This window comes from Mirounga leonina, unplaced genomic scaffold, assembly GCF_011800145.1.
Source record: "Mirounga leonina isolate KUSES-001 unplaced genomic scaffold, KU_Mleo_1.0 Mir_151, whole genome shotgun sequence".
NCBI classification, from domain to species: domain Eukaryota; kingdom Metazoa; phylum Chordata; class Mammalia; order Carnivora; family Phocidae; genus Mirounga; species Mirounga leonina.
The window spans coordinates 67,723,272-67,741,243 of record NW_023270377.1 but is presented as its reverse complement, the minus strand read 5'-3'; the positions used below and the strand labels follow the sequence as shown (position 1 = coordinate 67,741,243).

Here is a 17,972-nt window from a genome sequence, read left to right as displayed (position 1 = left end):
TGGTATCTCCCTTTCACAGAGAGAATCAGGTTTCATAGAATATAATACCCATATATGTAATTCCATTATCTTTACAGTTTTCTATAATTTTTTCTTTGCCTTATTTGGAATTGTCTATAGATATCAGTTTTATGATATTTTATCCTAATAGATAACAAAAGAGAAAGCTACTTACAGCCAATCAACATGACACAGATTGAAAAGATTTTCTCCGAATTGGTGTTAGGAGACACATTTCCGAATCCTACACTGGTTAAACTGCTGAAGGTAAAATAAAGTGCTGTGACGTATTTGTCTTTAATGGATGGTCCAGAACTTGAATCACTGTCATTGTATCGTTTCCCAATTTGTTGTCCTAAGGAATCCAACCATCCAATTTTGTCTGTCAGGTAGGGCCTTTCTACATTCCCAATTGCGTACCAAATGCAAGCCAGCCAGTGAGCTATCAGGGCAAATATGCACATTAAGAGCATTAGAACGGCAGCGCCATATTCTGAATATCGATCAAGTTTTCGGGCAACTCGCACAAGACGAAGGAGTCGAGCTGTCTTCAAAAGACCAATCAATGTTGTTGTCTGTGGAAATAAATGTGTATGGTCAGAAACAGTTGGCAAACAATTCCGTGTATGTTCCTGTGAAGCGAAGTAGGTAGAAAGAGGTTAAAACAATATGGTAGCATTGAGGATAAATGCATATTTGAATTAAGTATTAAGGTTAGTTTTTTTTTTTTTTTTAATTTTACATCTGCTTTGGAAAATACTTGGAAAGTCTGTGGTACATTAATTCACTATCTTGACATGCAAGACTCATGGGACAGAGACTCCATCTGTCTAGTTTTATGTTCTAACCAAGTGCCTTGAAGATGATAAATACTCAGTAAATCAATTATTCACCAATAAACATTGCTGTGTGTTGTGTGCCTAGCAAGTGCTACACACTGGGATTATAGTGTTGAGCAGGCAGACATGATCACTTTTGTAACAGAAAGAGACATTTACTTACTAAACAAAATGCCTTTTCTAATGAGGAGTTATTGTAATCTTAAGTGTCACTGTCTTTTAGGGAGAGATAGATATTTTTTTAAAGAAACAAACAATAAGCTCATTTCAGAGTGAAAAGTGTGATACTGATAATAAAACAGAGTGGTATGATAAAGGGTGTTGGGGGGGGTGACTTTATAAGGAAAGATCAAAGAAGATCTTGCTGAGGAGCTGACGTTAGAGTTGAGAGAGACCCGCATACTGAGAAGAGCCAGGCAAGCAGGTCATTGGGAGACTTATCAGATGATTGTATGCATGCCTTATGCACTATATTTAAATTCATCTTTCCTTTCTAAATGTGCTAAGTTGATGAATTGTTTCTTGATGTCCCAATGATATGATGTATTTTTCTTTGGGGTGTGATATGTGTAACTAATTGCATGATTATTACTGACCAGGTATCTAATGATAGGACACTTCTATATAATAACAGGATACTTAACTGATTGTTTGGATTTGAAATCTGATAAGTACAAATTACAAGTTCATTTCTCAGGGTTCCTAAATAATGTCAGCTATAAGTACTATATAATTCACAGGGCATGTAATTATTCCATAGTTACATGGTGTTTACCAATCAATTATTGAGTCATTTTATGTGTTCATTGTTGGTGTTTATTTTGCAGAGTATATCCAACTGTATTAAGAACACTTATATTTTAGGGCACCTGGGTGGCTCAGTTGGTTAAGTGACTGCCTTCGGCTCAGGTCATGATCCTGGAGTCCCGGGATCGAGTTCCGCATTGGGCTCCCTGCTTGGCAGGGAGTCTGCTTCTCCCTCTGACCCTCCTCCCTCTCATGCTCTCTGTCTCTCATTCTCTCTCTCTCAAATAAATAAATAAAATCTTAAAAAAAAAAAAGAACACTTATATTTTAATTAAAAAATAGCACATGTCATAGTTATCGCCCTCTATCTATTCATATTGACTTGATGGGAAAAAAGCACTAAATATTAAGAAAAATAGTTTCATTAATATTCTATAATAAGTGTTGTAGTTTCTTTCTTTCTTCCTTCCTTCCTTTCTTTTCTTTTCTTTCTTCTTTCTTTCTTCCTTTCTTTCTTTCTTTCTTTCTTTCTTTCTTTCTTTCTTTCTTTCTTTCTTTCTTTCCTTCTTTCGTTCTTTCTTTCCTTCCTTCCTTCCTTCCTTCCTTCCTTCCTTCCTTCTTTCTTTCTTTCTTTCTTTCTTTCTTTCTTTCTTTCTTTCTTTCTTTCTTTCTTTCTTTCTTTCTTTCTTTCTTTCTCTCTCTCTCTCTTTCTTTCTTCTTTTTCTTGTGCCAGAGTGGTTACTAGGAGAAGGGGAGATCCTTCGGTCTCCTCTGAATTCTTTTCAGTTTGTATTGTAAGCTTCTAGAGGTGAGAGGAGATTATGCAGTTAGGATGTGCATATCACATTTGGACTCTGGTCTTTACTCATTATGGGATGTGTGGAGAAGTAGGTCTTCCTTGTTTCCAATGTTGAGTTACAAATTTTTAAGGTGGAATAAAGAAAATAGTATTTTTTTTTCTTCACAAATGTAAAGAGTGTATCTCTTCTCAATGAATAAATGGAGAGTTTAAGTTAGTATAAGGTAGTTCTCTGGAAGAAAAGTCAACTTTCCATCATTTGAATTATCAACATTTTAACTGATGAGCTATTTTTTTTTTTAAATTTAGTTGGTTCTTCTTTTTTGTTTCAAGTTTTTATTTAAATTCTAGTTAGTTAACATATAGTGTAATATTGGTTTCAGGAGTAGAATTTAGTGATTTATCACTTACATATAACACCCAGTGCTCATCACAACAAATGCCCTCCTTAATCCCCATCACCCATTGAGCCCATCCCCCACCCACTTCCCCTCCAGAAACCCTCAGCTTTTTCTCTATAGTTAATAGTCTCTTATGGTTTGCCTCCCTCTCTCTCTCTTTCTTTTTACTTCCTTTCCCTATGTTCATCTATTTTGCTTCTTAAATTCCACAGATGAGTGAAATCAAGTGGTATTTGTCTTTGACTTATTTTGCTTAGCATAATACACTCTAGCTCCACCCATACTGTTGCAAATGGCAAGATTTCACTCTTATTGATGACTGAGTAATATTCCACTGTATATATATACCACTTCTTCTTTATCCATTCATCAATTGATGGATGTTTGGCCTCTTTCCAAAATTTGGCTATTGTTGATAGTGCTGCTATAAACATCTCGGTGCATGTGCCCTTTCAAATCAGTATTTTTGTGTCCTTTGGGTAAGTATCTAGTATTAAAATTGCTGGGTTGTAGGATAGTTCTATTTTTAACTTTTTGAGGAACCTCCATACTGTTTTCCAGAGTGGCTGCACCAGTTTGCATTCCCACCAATGCATCCTTGTCAACATCTTTTGTTTCCTGTGTTGTTGATTTTAGCCATTTTGACAGGTGTGAGGTGGTACCTTATTGTAGTTTTGATTTGTATTTCCCTGCTGATGAGTGTTGTTGAGCATGTTTTCATATGTCTGTCTTAGCTGATCAGTTATATGTTAGGACTTTGGAACAAACAAATGGATGTATGAATTCTGCATCCATACCAGTCTGTCATCTTGGACAAGTTGTTTATTTAACTTCTTTTTTTTTTTTTTAAGATTTATTTCTTTATTTGAGAGAGTGAGAGAGAGAGTACATGAGAGGGGGGAGGGTTAGAGGGAGAAGCAGGCTCCCTGCCGAGCAGGGAGCCCGATGCGGGACTCGATCCAGGGACTCCAGGATCATGACCTGAGCCGAAGGCAGTCGCTCAACCAACTGAGCCACCCAGGCGCCCTGTTTATTTAATTTCTAAACTTCAAAATTTTCATCTGTAAATGGGTATAATAATGCCTCCTCACAGGGTTGTAGATAATGCCCTGTAAATACTAGCTTTTTGTGTTACTTAAATATCCCATGTGCTTTAGTTTCCATCAGTAAGCAGGCACATTATATTGTGAAATGGATTGATAGAACTTAACACATTTTCCAAATGCACTACTTTGATAGCTAGAATTCCACCTGAAGGCTTTTCAACACTGGCCTTTTGGCCTCCTCAGGAAATGGCAGGAATTTTAAAGATAAGAGCCTCATCTAGATGCACTGGCTGCTTGGATTTCAGTAACAGGAATAGCCCTAGTTCAGTGTGTCTCTTTCTACGCTTCACAGCTTCAGTTTGTGTGTTTATTTTTTCTCCTTGCTCTGTTACCTATTTACTTGTGTTGAGAAATCGGAAGTATTTGAAGATTATTGTTCAAAACTTTTTATCTTTGAAAGAAAATTTCTCTCTGAACCTCAAAATAAATGAAATATAATAAAATTCTCTAGGGTATTTGGTTAATGAAGTGAAATGCTTCAAGACAAATGAGATGTTTTAATAACATATTTTGATAATAAGTACTAACGACTCTTCTGGCAGCCAAGATAGTAAAACAAAAATGATGTTATGAAAAAAAGAAAAAAGAATCAATCTGCTGTGTAAGCCACCTCCCTCCTTTTTCCCTCCCTTCAAAAAAACACTGGTTGTTTCTTCTAGCATTATATCAAAAAGATGTAAAACCTAGGTGATAGTAAGTTCTCTAAGCAGATAAATGAATATAATTTATATAATAACACATAAGTAACATCTTTTCTGTAAAAAAATGTTTAAGAAATATAGCACATGATGAAGTCTCAACCCAATTGACATTATTCCTACAAAATAATTGCAGTTGTAGAGAGGGAAGGAGAGAAAGAGAGGAAAAGGGGAAGGGAGAGGGAGGGAAGGAAAGAAAGGCAGAGGGACAGAAAAGGGGAAGAAATTACTAAACAGTTGTTTTACCTTTCAGTTGCTTCATAAGGTTGAGTGAAAATTGATTTCAACAGTCAAAGCCATTCTTTTGTGATTCCGTAACATATACCCGAGCATAACTACATATGTTGTTTGACAATGTAACAAATGACTTGATCTTATTTTTAGTGTTGTCAAGATGCTGCTAACACACCTGGGCATTCATCCTTAGCTACTGTTGCCTACAAGATCCGCGTATCTTGTAGATGACACTTAAGATTGCAATACCTCTTTTCTTCTTCTTTAAATATCTCTTTAAAGATTTAAAGTGTTTTGCCCATGTTACACAAAGAGAAAAACGATTGCACCAAAATCTCAGAGAGAGTAGCCTAAAGAATGAACAATCTCCTCTTGCTGATTTGTTGGAGACTATTAGTCCCCATTGTTTAGTTCAATGTACTCTCTCTGTATTATGTGCAAATAAAAAATGGGACCAACAACTACCTTAGTTGTGTTAACATCAAAACTTGGCTAAGTAGAATGTTTTCAGGATACACGTTTCTCTCACAGTGTATCTAATTTCATGTAATAGACATATTATGTAAATCTATTTTTGTGGGTTTTTTTCCAATTTTTGAAAATAGAAATAAAACTATCTTTTTTTTTTTTTTAAAGATTTTATTTATTTATTTGACAGAGAGAGACACAGCGAGAGAGGGAACACAGGCAGGGGGAGTGGGAGAGGAGAAGCAGGCTTCCCGCCGAGCAGGGAGCCGGACGCAGGGCTTGATCCCAGGACCCTAGGATCATGACCTGAACCAAAGGCAGACGTTTAACAACTGAGCCACCCAGGCGCCCAGAAATAAAACTATCTTTTAACCTATTGCAATAATGTAAAAAATAGTAGAGGTAAAAATTTTCTTAGATGTTATTTCTTAACTTGGTACCGGTATTAGAAAAAATATTGTCTGTTTATTATTACTTTTGGTAGACTAAAAAAGCGTAAGAGCTCCCAAGACTTATGTGTGATTATGAATTACAAACACATCATAATAATAAAGAATATGGAGAAAGAGGTGAGCTACTTGGCAGTAGATTGAAGCAAGGCACTTTGTTTTGTTGGTTCTGTTCATAAACTGTAGCAAAGGAGACATAATGAATTCTAAGAAGCCCTGGCTCTGCCTTATCAGTACCTATATCATTTCAGACCTGAACTCCTTTAACTGTGATTGAATGATACTGTAAACTCTTTTTGCCTGAATGCCAAGGTAAAGAAAGAATACTTATTTAAAACTTTTATTTTTAATGTATTTTGTCAGAACTTTTTAAATGTAAAATGACTCTTCCCTTGGCAATTCAAATTATTCAGATTTCTGGGTGGCTGAAGCATATCATCTAATTTCAAATTTTAAAAAAGTACCCATATGCATAGTTTATTAAAGCCCTAGATACTTTCAGGGTGCCTGGGTGGCTCAGTCTGTTAAGTGTCTGCCTTCGGCTCAGGTCATGATCCTGGAGTCCTGGGATCAAGCCCCACATCAGGCTCCCTGTGCAGCGGGGAGTCTGCTTCTCCCTCTTCTTCTGGCCTCTCCCCTGGCATGTGCTTTTTCTCTCTCTCAAATAAATAAATAAAAATTAAAAAAATAAAGCCTTAGATATTTTCTTATACTGAGGTAGAAGTTAGTTTTCTTTATTAAGTATGACTTTCTTAACTAAACTTTAGTTTAATAAAAATATATACTCTAAACAAATTGCAATTTTGTAAACACGTAGGATACCAGACCCAGACTCAAGAAGACCATGTGATTTTTTTTTCCTAGATATTTTACAATAGATGAGGTAATATCCTTTCTTAGTGGAAGTGGAATTCTTTCTAAAGGCCTGAAATTAGAACAGGGGATTTCTTACTATTATCAAACAATTCTCTTCTCAAGACTATATGTAGCTACAGTTGAACTGAGAAAACCTCATCAATAAGAGAAAATATTATGCTCAATAAGTTTTCAAAATAATTTTTCAAAATAATTTTTAAGTAAGCATTTTTAAGAATCTTACATGTAAAATACTTTATTTCAGAGGTTTACTGTCCAAAACTTTTGCCTATAGTAAATGGATAGAATTATTCTTTTATAAATGGGGAAATATAAGTATGTGATCTTCAGTTTTGTCTACAGGATTGAAAGAATGAATCATCACTGAAAATTTCTACTTAATCCATCATTCTGTTCTGTTTGTCAAGAAATATTTGGGTACATGTGGGGAGTTTTGAACACTTAGTAATACATTTCATAACTCTACACTCATGTTTTGCTTTATATTTTATTTCAATTCCCTCTAAGCTCTGGTGCTTGTATATACCATTCCATGAATTACTTACCCAATAAAACTTAATAATATTGAAACTAGTTTTGAGTTCTTTGTTCAGCTTGAGTCACACTTTTTTCAATATTTCTAAGGACACATTCACTGATACAATAAAAAAACCATATTTTGATTATGTAAAAAACCTTAAGGAAATCACCTAGCTTATCCTTTCTTTATTCATACCAAACCTCACAAATTCCTCCACAAACAGGCTTTCAAACACAAGATTTTACAACCTCCCTGTGAAACTCACTCCAATATTTAAGAACCTTTACTGTCAAGATGGGTTTATTTTTATTTTGTTTATAATTAACATTCTATTTTGCTGCAATTTGAACTCACTTTCCCTTTCTTTAGTTACAATAACATGAAAAACTGGTCATCAAATTATTTTAAATAGTAGGAAGCAAATGTTACAATGAATAAAAAGCTATCGATGTTATATTTTTAAAATGGGAATTTGACTTGTTTTGAGAAATATTTCACCAAAAATTGAACCTTATGTCATCTCTAGCAAATTGTAGACAATAGATCCCATGTACATGATGAAAAAATGATCAACTTAATGCAAAACATATTTTTTTGATGAAATGTTCTTATATTTCCTTGGTTCAAAAATAATTTCATTGGGGATCCTGTGTCTCTCACTTGTCATACTGCAGATTTTTTGGAGGCATGACCAACAGCCTCAAATACAAGCCAATGGAGACATCTGTCTTAACTCTCAAGAACTATCTAAATGGACACACAGTCACTCTATGGGTAGAAATATATTATGTATGCAGTTCTTCAAAATGTATTTTGTTATTTGAATTTGACCATGAATATGTCTAATGTTTTAACAATTCACTTTTTTTATTTTATTATGTTATGTTAATCACCATACATTACACTAGTTTATCATGTGACTTTATTTTTATCTTTTTTTATTATGTTATGTTAATCACGATACATTAAATCATTAGTTTTTGATGTAGTGTTCTATGATTCATTGTTTGCATATAACACCCAGTGCTCCATGCAATACGTGCCTTCCTTAATACCCATCACCAGGCTAACCCATCCCCCCAGCCCCCTTCCCTCTAGAACCCTCAGTTTGTTTCTCAGAGTCCATAGTGTCTCATGGTTCATCTCCCCCTCCGATTTCCGCCCCCCTTCATTTTTCCCTTCCTGCTATCTTCTTCTTCTTTTTTTTTTTTTTTAGCAATTCACATCTAACAAACTAATGGCAACTGCTGTAGAGATCAGGTTCAGAAAGAATTCTGACAAGGTGACCAGAATTTCTATACAGATGCTTGCTAAGTTTTCCCTTGTATCCATTCTATGATACATCTAACAGACTAATGAACCAAACATATCAATGTGAACAGAAACTCCTCTTTTCTATTAAAACTTTCCCTCGAAGAGCACTGTATATACCTAGGTTTCAAAGACCTTGCCTGTATTCAGGATTCATGAAAAATAACAGTAAAATGGGAATGGAGAGAGGTCCACAAAGGAAGTAATTAATCAACAAACCTCACTAATTTTCAGGAGAAGAGGTTAATGAAGTGTGTAGCTAAAGAGAATGCTCTAGATTCTAACAGTTGATATATTTGAAAGTAAGATTTTCCACAGATAAACAAAATATGGGAAAACTTGAGGGAGATAATGGAAAGTTGACTTTTGGAGACAGAGTCAATAATGTTCTCTCGCATCAGTGATATTGAGATAATTTGCTATGGATGGCATGATATTTGATGATGCAAAAATTAAGAAATAGAGAATCCTTTCCTTCCTTGGTCGTTCTGGATGGCGTTAACATCAGGACGATACTAATGTCATAGGCAAGCCTAGTTATTGTCAGTATTCCTTTCTTTTTTTTTTTTTTTAAGGATTTTATTTATTTATTAGAGAGAGTGAGAGAGCATGAGTAGGAGGTAGGGGCAGAGGGAGACAGAGAAGCAGATCCCCTCTGAGCAGAGAGCCCAATGATGCAGGGCTCGATCCCAGGACACTGAGATCATAATCTGGGTGGAAATCAGGAGTCAGATGCTTAACAGACTGAGACACTCAGGCGCTCCTTTCTTCAACATATTTTTTTTAAAACATTTTAGAAGATTCTCTAGTTATTAGTAGGAGATTTACATTTACTTAAGTCAAAAAGTTAAATGACTGTTTTGAAAAAGTGAGCAATTCTGCTCATATAACGGCTTTAGAAAAAAATGTATATGCCAAGCTATACTCAACATTGCTAGGATGTATGTTTTATAGCTAAAATAATATAGATCCAAAATTCGAATAGGTTTCCTTCTTCAGAGTTGAATGTAAATAAAAACTGAGATGTTACAGTATCTTACCATTTAGAGAAATTGGCAAGGAAGTCATTTGGCATTAACAAAATTGTTTTCTCTAAGGTCATCTGAGATGCTGTGATGCATAGAAGAAACATTTTAATAATTCAGTTAGAATTAAGTGATGATGAAATCATGACTGTCCTTATATTTAGTTTAAAACCACTGCTTTACTTGATTATTTATGTCTTTATTTTGTAGAAATGTTTACCCATGAGCACATGGATTTCCTCTTTGTTCCAGATAAGGCCACCAGATCTTGGATATCTAAACAGCAGAAATTCCTGCCACTTTTAAAAATGCAGGTTTCAAGGCTTTACTTTAGACCTACCAATTATGAATTTCCAAACTCTTTTAGGAGCTCCACACTGAAATCCGTGCATGGTCCTGAGGTAGAAGCACTGATCTAAACCAATCTTTGCCATGATTACACCTAATTTATAATTTAATGGATCTCAGTTCTTTTTCTTATACTCACGTATGTATCTTTTTAGTTGCTCATGGAGTCCCTGACTTGCCTATATGCCATCTGTACTCGGATGACTGATCAGTGCCTCAAACTTCACGTGGCCCAAACAGGAATTTCTCCCCCATAATGCACCTTTTTCTCCCCAGGTTTTTCCCATCTGGATAAATGAACGGCCACCTACTAAAGTCACTTCAAGACCTCCATCCTCCAAAATATTTCAAACGAGAAGAAAGAAACAACAAAATCTTTGAACCATCATCAATTCTGCTTTGTTTCTTACTCCTCCAACAATATTTAATCTATCAACAAGCCCTCACAGCTCCCCTCTACGATATTCCAGATATATCTCTATCTCCTCACCTCTATTGCCACCATGTGGTCCAAGCTGTTGCTGTTTTGTTCCTGCTACATTATAGCAAAAGCTCTAAGTCCTTCCCCTGCTTCTAACCCTGACTAAACTGTCTGCAGACATCAGCCATGAGGTCTTTAAAACCGTCCATTAGATCATGCTGTTCTGATTCGGAAGGCTCCACTGCAGCCAGAATAAACCCCGAATGTCACTGCTGCGCACAGTTTGGTCCCTGTCTCTGCATCCTCCTATCTTAGCACTCAACTCCCAACTCACTATGGTTCAGCCTAGCTGCCACTGGTCTTCTTTCTGTTCTAACACACCAAGCTTGTTCCCCACTTGGGCCATTTTCACTAGTGTTTTCTTTTGCTTTAAATGCTCTGCATGTATTTTCATGAGGCTAGTTTTTTTCCAGTCAAGTCTCAACTCAAATGGCACTTCCCCCCAAATCGTTCCTAATCTCCTCCTCCAAGTTAGCCACCTGTGGAAGTCATTCTGCACCACATGGCTTTTTCTTGTCAGCTCATGAACTTCTTAAGGGGGAAAAACAGAAACAAAAACAGTAACTCTTTCCTTCACCATATGTAGCCTTCCACTACTGCCTTCCCCTTGCCGCCTTTTATTACTAAGATTCTAGCAAGAAGGGGCCCTACTTGCTTCCTATTAATTTCTGAAGCCACTTCAGTTTGGCTGTGGCCAATATCTCATCTAATCGACAGCAACGTATAGTGAACGGACACACCCAGTGATTTATTTCCGGTCTTCATCCTACTTTATGTCTTCTTTTTTTTTTTTTTTAAGATTTTATTTATTTATTTGAGACAGAGAGAATGAGAGAGAGAGAGAGCACATGAGAGGGGGGAGGGTCAGAGGGAGAAGCAGGCTCCCTGCCGAGCAGGGAGCCCGATGCAGGACTCGATCCCAGGACTCCAGGATCATGACCTGAGCCGAAGGCAGTCGCTTAACCAACTGAGCCACCCTACTTTATGTCTTTACAGTATTTGACACCATCTTCCTGAATTTTTCCTTCCTTCCCAGTACAGTGATGCAAGTAGAAGTCCTATAATGCCTACAGCAGTCTCCAACAGCAAAAAAATTATCTGTGTCCTATATAATTTTTCAATGCCCCACAGTCATTTGTATTGGCAAAACCCAAACTTATTTATTGAGCTTCAATGCTGGGTTTTACATATAAACAGATGTTCACTTTTGCATGTTTTAATATTCATTAAAATATCCAGGAATTTAACTACTTTGTAAACTGAGAGATAATTCACTTGTTTAGTTTGGACCTTCACTAAGAATTGTTTACTGTTCCAGAAAATTATATCTTCAGTGACAGCAAGTTCTGTGGTATTGTGTACTGTGTGTATACAGCATGGCTATGTCAGTCCACTGTTGTTGTTATCCCAGTCATGAGATTTCTAGGTGTGTGTAAATATTAATATATGTGTATGTATACGTATCTACCTGTATGTGTGTATGCACACACATGTATACCCATGTAAGCACATACATATATATTCAACCCTTATGTTAAAATGAAAATATAAAATAAACTAATATTCAACTTACTATTGAGTTTATTGCTCAAATATGGACCTCCTCATTATAACTAGGTACAAACATCTGATAATTTCATTATATCATTTAACGTAGACATGCCTAGAGCATTTATATATTCAACTAGGTATTTTATTATGAACACATTTCTTTTATTTCTTCTTTATATTAAGGGCAGGCATTATATATTATATTTATGAAATTATGTGTATAAAAAGGCTATACTATTTATGACTTTTATTTAACAATAATAAAAGGGGCTTTATAAAATATTTGTTATATTGGGTCTGATAAGACTGGGAACCAACACCTTGTAACTCCATGCTTCTAATGGGCTTCCCCTTTAACTGGCATGACTTTCTTACCCCTTGCACCTGAAAAACATCCACTCGTATTCAGGAACCCTCCCTTGCATGCTCACGTGTCCCCCTGTACATGGTGCTATTAAGGCATTTATCAGATAGTATTCTCTCTGCTCCTCTGCTCTTCTTCTTTGTATACTGTGAGTTCCCAGACGGTGGGGTCCTTGTCTTACTCTTTTTTGTAAACACAGAGTCCAGCATGTTGGCAGTAGTTGGTTCTCAATAAATGCTTACAGAATCAATGAACCTACTCGAGTAGAGGTTACCACAGCACTTTCTGGAAATGGCAAAATGAGTTAAGTCAATTCTCATTAAAATTTGTAAAAAAAATTATATGAAACTCCAACTGGTATAGTAGACGCAGTCGAGCTAATCCTTTATAGTAGAGGTGGATGGCTCTGAGTCTTATCAATCTGTCCTGATGTCAACTCTTGAGGGCCTCTGAACTCAGGCCAACTCTCTCAGTCACCTCTATGATACTCCAGTTTGAAAAACATTGCACTGGATAATCTCTCATCAGAGTGACGTCTAGCTTAATGATTTTAGGATTTGCCATTTAGTTTTGGGTCAAAAATCCCCAAAAGTTTTCTTTTTTCATATTCATGTGATGAAACTTCCCAAATTAGTTCCTTTGAATATAAGATCTCTTTTTTTCTAGAAGCATTTTTCTTTTTTTGCCAGAAACAAAAATAGAAGCTAAGTATTTTTGATACTTTTACTACATGACATTATACACTTTTGGAAAAGTATCATTCTGAAATATCACTATGTATTGAAAAACTAACTAAAAGCTTGATTATAGGGGCACCTGGGTAGCTCAGTCAGTTTAGCATCTGGCTCTTTTTCAGCTCAGATCATGACTTTGGAGTCCTGGGTTTGAGCCCCTGGTTGGGCTCTGCGCTCAGCGGGGAGTCTGCTTAGGGACTCTCTCCCTCTCCCTCTGCCTCTCCCCCCCTCTTGCTCTCTCTTTCAAATAAATAAATAAATCTTTAAAAAAAGCCTGTTGCTGGAGTGGTGGGGGGTGGGAGGGATGGGATGGCTGAGTGATAGACATTGGTGAGAGAGTATGTGCTATGGTGAGTGCTGTGAATTGTGTAAGACTGTTGAATCACAGACCTGTACCTCTGAAACAAATAATACATTATATGTTAAAAAAGTAAAAAAGAAGAAGATAGCAGGAAGGGAAAAATGAAGGGGGGTAAATCAGAGGGGGAGACGAACCATGAGAGACTATGGACTCTGAGAAACAAACTGAGGTTTCTAGAGGGGAGGGGGGGAGGGGGATGTGTTAGCCTGGTGGTGGGTATTAAAGAGGGCACATATTGCATGGAGCACCAGGTGTTATACGCAAACAATGAGTCATGGAACACTACATCAAAAACTAATGATGTAACGTATGGAGATTAATATAACATGATAAAAAAAAAAAGAAAAAAAGCCTGATTATAGTTATATAAAATAGTTTGTATATAAAAGAAATATCTTCATTATTACCCTTGAAAAATGTATAAAGTAGTCCAATTCATCGTTAGTCTTGTTGTTACCTCTCATAACCCACTCAGCCCAGTAGTTGACACCCTTATCCCCCTTCCAGACCCAGCCCTCCACTTGCTATCCTTGATGCCTACATACCTCCCTCTAAAATATGTCCCATGCTCCTTTGCTTTGTAACCTAATAACCATCCTCAAAATGTTTCCTTTCTGTCTCCCATTTCTTCAGGATTCCTAACTGCAACTAGCTAATCTAATAACTACTGTAAGATCAGAGACACTCAGTATTTATTGAATAAAGATTAATTAAAGTATTTATGGATTACTGTGGTAGCATGTGAGTTTAAGGGAAGACTTCATTAAGAAACAGACTTTAATTCAAAGGGATGGAAAGGAGAAGAGGAGTAACCTTTGGCAAGTACTTACTATGTACCTGGTACTGAGTTAGTCTCTTCAAATATGCTACTTTATTTATTTATTTATTTATTTATTTATTTATTTATTTTTAAAAGATTTTATTTATCTTTTGACAGAGAGAGACACAGCGAGAGAGGAAACACAAGCAGGGGGAGAGGGAGAAGCAGGCTTCCCGCTGAGCCAGGAGCCTGATGCGGGACTCGATCCCAGGACCCTGGGATCATGACCTGAGTCCAAGGCAGACGCTTAATGACTGAGCCACCCAGGCGCCCCTGTTTTATTTTTTAAAATCATAAGAACAGACCTTTCACCATTTTACAGAAACACAAATGAAATCTTAATGAGTTAGGTATCTTGCCAAAATAGAGCAAGTAAGCGGCAAAGAGGAGAGTCAGACCCAGGTCTAAGTCCAAAGTCAGAACCTTTCTCATATCATATCACATCTTAAAAGAATGAGGAGTAGGGGCGCCTGGGTGGCTCAGTCGGTTAAGCGGCTGCCTTCGGCTCAGGTCATGATCCCAGGGTCCTGGGATTGAGTCCCGCATCGGGCTCCCTGCTCAGTGGGGAGCCTGCTTCTCCCTCTCCCACTCCCCCTGCTTGTGTTCCCTCTCTTGCTGTGTCTCTCTCTGTCAAATAAATAAATAAAATCTTAAAAAAAAAAAAAAAGAATGAGGAGTAGCTTTGGGACCATGGGGGAGCCCATGGAAGCACACAGGAGTAGAGACCTGGCATTGCTTTCCTTGAGGCAAACTTCACATTTTCCTTGATGCTACCTGGAAAACATAGTCCAGACATCATTTTTCCCAGAGACTACTTCATCCTATACTAACATGAATCACGATTTTGTTTTCAGCTCTCTTGAAGTCCTGTCTGAAATAGTGATCATCGAAATCACATATTTTAATATTATTATTTTCAAGTGATATAGAAATTAGAAATAAACTAATCAAATGTTGCATCCTAGAAATTCTCCCTTAATGGTTTTAATCGGCATATTCAAATACTGGTTTGATTGTTATTGATTATATCTCATCGGTAAATCAACTTCCCCTAATGATCCTATTTACCTATTTATTTGTTCACCCATTCTTTTGTTTCATCAAGTTGAAATTTAATTTGCTATTGGTGTACATATTTTAAAATTTGAAAGAGTGAGATTTTACTCTATTGTTTATCAATAAGAACTTATTTGATGTAAATACATGGATCACCCATTGTAAGAAACTCATAAAGATAAGTATCAAGAAGTATTTTGCTTTCTTGCCTCTAAATTAACAACCAAAGTTAGGAGTATCTAACATGAAAAGTTCAACTGGTTTAACAGCAGCTAATTTTTTCTGATTATTTTTCTAAGAGTTTCACAGGTATTATCTCATTAGAGCCTCAAATTAAAAATAAATAAAACAATGTAAGAGGGGAAGTAATATTATTATCCTTACTGATGAGGAGAGTCAGGCTTGAGGCTTTGTGTAAGGTTTGTAGAATCCAGGAAGAACATATTGCTCCATTGCCCTGCTCTTTTTTTTTTTTTTTTAAGATTTTACTTATTTATTTGAGAAAGAGAGAAAGAAAAAGCAGGGGCTGGGAGAGTGGCAGCAGGGTATGGAGAGGGAGAGAATCTCTCAAGCAGACTCCGCGGAGCCCGACACAGGGCTCCATCCCAGGACCCTGAGATCACAACCAAAGCTGAAATCAGTCTGATGCTGAACCGACTGAGCCACCCAGGTGCCCCTCTACTGCCCTGTTCTTAACTGATCAGAGTTCAACAGGCATGATCTATTGGAGAGAATTTACTTCTAAACCAATAGTTCCCCTCGGCAGAGGAGGATTCTTTTATCCTGAAGCCTTAATTGGTCAGGGAGCAAACATCTGCAGAAGGCATTTTGATATTTGATCTCTTGAACAAAAAGAAAAGATGGGGTTCTCAGGTAGAAAAGTAACCTGAATTTTTAAAACTCAACACATTGAGGTTATCTTTCTCAAGCTACTCCCTGAGAACTACTTTCACATCTTCTCTAAGTCTTTCCATTATAGAATCCAGGAAGATTATTTACAATAAAAATTCATGGCAATTAAATGGAGGGGACTTTAGGAGAACTTAACTGCTTTTGGATCAAAGAACCCCTTGAGAATCTGGTTAAAGTTATGGACTCCAACCAGAAAATGCACTCTACTCTTACTTGTCAGATTTCCTTGAAGTTTCCAGCTTCATAAGATACTGGGAACACAAGAAGTCTTTTCCATTCTAGATACTATTTAAGAGAAAGAGTTTTGAACAAGACATTTTAGAAGATGCCTCTTCCACATAATTTGAACATAAAACAAATTCCTGCTGTCTCAAACCACAATTATGAGTCAAGAAAGAAACAGACATCTTCAACTTTGACAGTTTTATAGCCATGAAGTTAACATGTAGAGATTTTACAGCCTGGAAATGTGTTATGTGCTATGAAACATTTTTCCAAAATTTCCTTTCTTGGTTAAAAGATAAATAGTCTTTAGTATCTCTTAACAAAAAAAGAGAGAGTTGTGAAGTATTTGCAGTAGCAAGGTTGTCCCATTTCATTTTATAGCATTTCCGATGAAATGAATTTCATCTCTGAGATACGGGAAGTTTGTAAAGCAACAACTTGTGGTTTTGTTTTTTTTTTTTTTTTGCAGTTGAAATAGATTCACTTTTGTAATTGCAATCTTTCAGAAAATAAGATTCTTAAGCAGCACTTACCTCATCAGAACCAGATCCAAAAATCAGCAAGTCAAAAGGAATTGCTGCAACCATGTCGATCAGGAACCAGCCTTTGAAGTAGTGTATTGCTATTTTGGCCGGATCACTTACCACTTCTTCATTCTGATTTACATATGTTGTTCTGAAGTTTATGAGAATATCTATGATGAACATAATATCCACAATCAAGTCCACCACATTCAAAGGGCTACAAGAGTAGCCACATTCTCGTCTTTTCTGTTCTTCTCTGTCATTGAGGAGAAAGGCTGCAGAGTAGGGTGTGAAAATAGCAGTGTATATGACCAAGAGCAGAATAAGCCAATCCCAGACTGCCTTGAAGGGGCTGTAGTGCAATATTGTAAACTTGTTGATGCGTGGGGTCTGCAGTTTATATTCTGGCAGGACATCTGCTCCTAAAGAGAGAACCTGATCAAAAAAAGAAAATTGCACACTACATAAAAATGTCATTATCTGATCTTCTAACCTACAGAAATATTAAGGTAATTATACATCAAAATCTATTAGGCAGGATGCATATAATTGTGAAGGATGTATGAAAAACACATAGTTTAAAGGACTCGATATAAACACCCTTTCTGCAGTATATTTGACCCCAGAAAACTCTATTGGTATTTCTTGATAAACATGATTTTCACTGAAAAGTAAAGAATATTGTCACCGAGAAAGCAAGGAGTGGTTACTGGTTCTTTTGGAACATACTACTACTCAGAAATAAAAATACATGGCTGTTTTTAGAAAATCATAAAATCAGTCTGATACATGAGTAATTCAGTTTTCAAACCTCAGAAAAGATTGTCTGTAATGAACAGAAGCAGCCTACTTGGATCTGTGTTCATATTTAATTTACATATATTTAATTTATAATTAAACCTTGATAAATTAAACCCAACTCATTCAAATCTTTAATTACAATTTTCCCACCTGCAATCTGTTTTTAACATTAGAAAAAAGGCACACAAGACTAAAATAAACACAAAGGAGTCTTTTTCCTAAAAAGTTGAGAGAATATTTTCTATTCTGGGACAAATGTACTTTCACCCAAACTCCTCCATCACATTTAGAGAGCCAGAAAGAGAGAATGGTGCAAAGAGAT

The 17,972-nt window shown here is 36.4% G+C and overlaps 1 protein-coding gene across 2 annotated transcripts in view; it reads right to left on the bottom strand.

Annotated features, from left to right (window-relative positions):
• Nucleotides 1-17,972, bottom strand: part of KCNH7 (potassium voltage-gated channel subfamily H member 7) — a 474,127-nt gene that overhangs the window by 56,762 nt on the left and 399,393 nt on the right. For both annotated transcript variants that reach the window (XM_035007888.1, XM_035007889.1), the window contains exons 7-8: nucleotides 16,859-17,284; nucleotides 176-575 (exon numbers count right to left, since the gene is read on the bottom strand). In XM_035007888.1, the coding sequence (XP_034863779.1) occupies nucleotides 176-575; nucleotides 16,859-17,284 (826 nt within the window). The remainder of the gene's footprint in view (nucleotides 1-175; nucleotides 576-16,858; nucleotides 17,285-17,972) is intronic.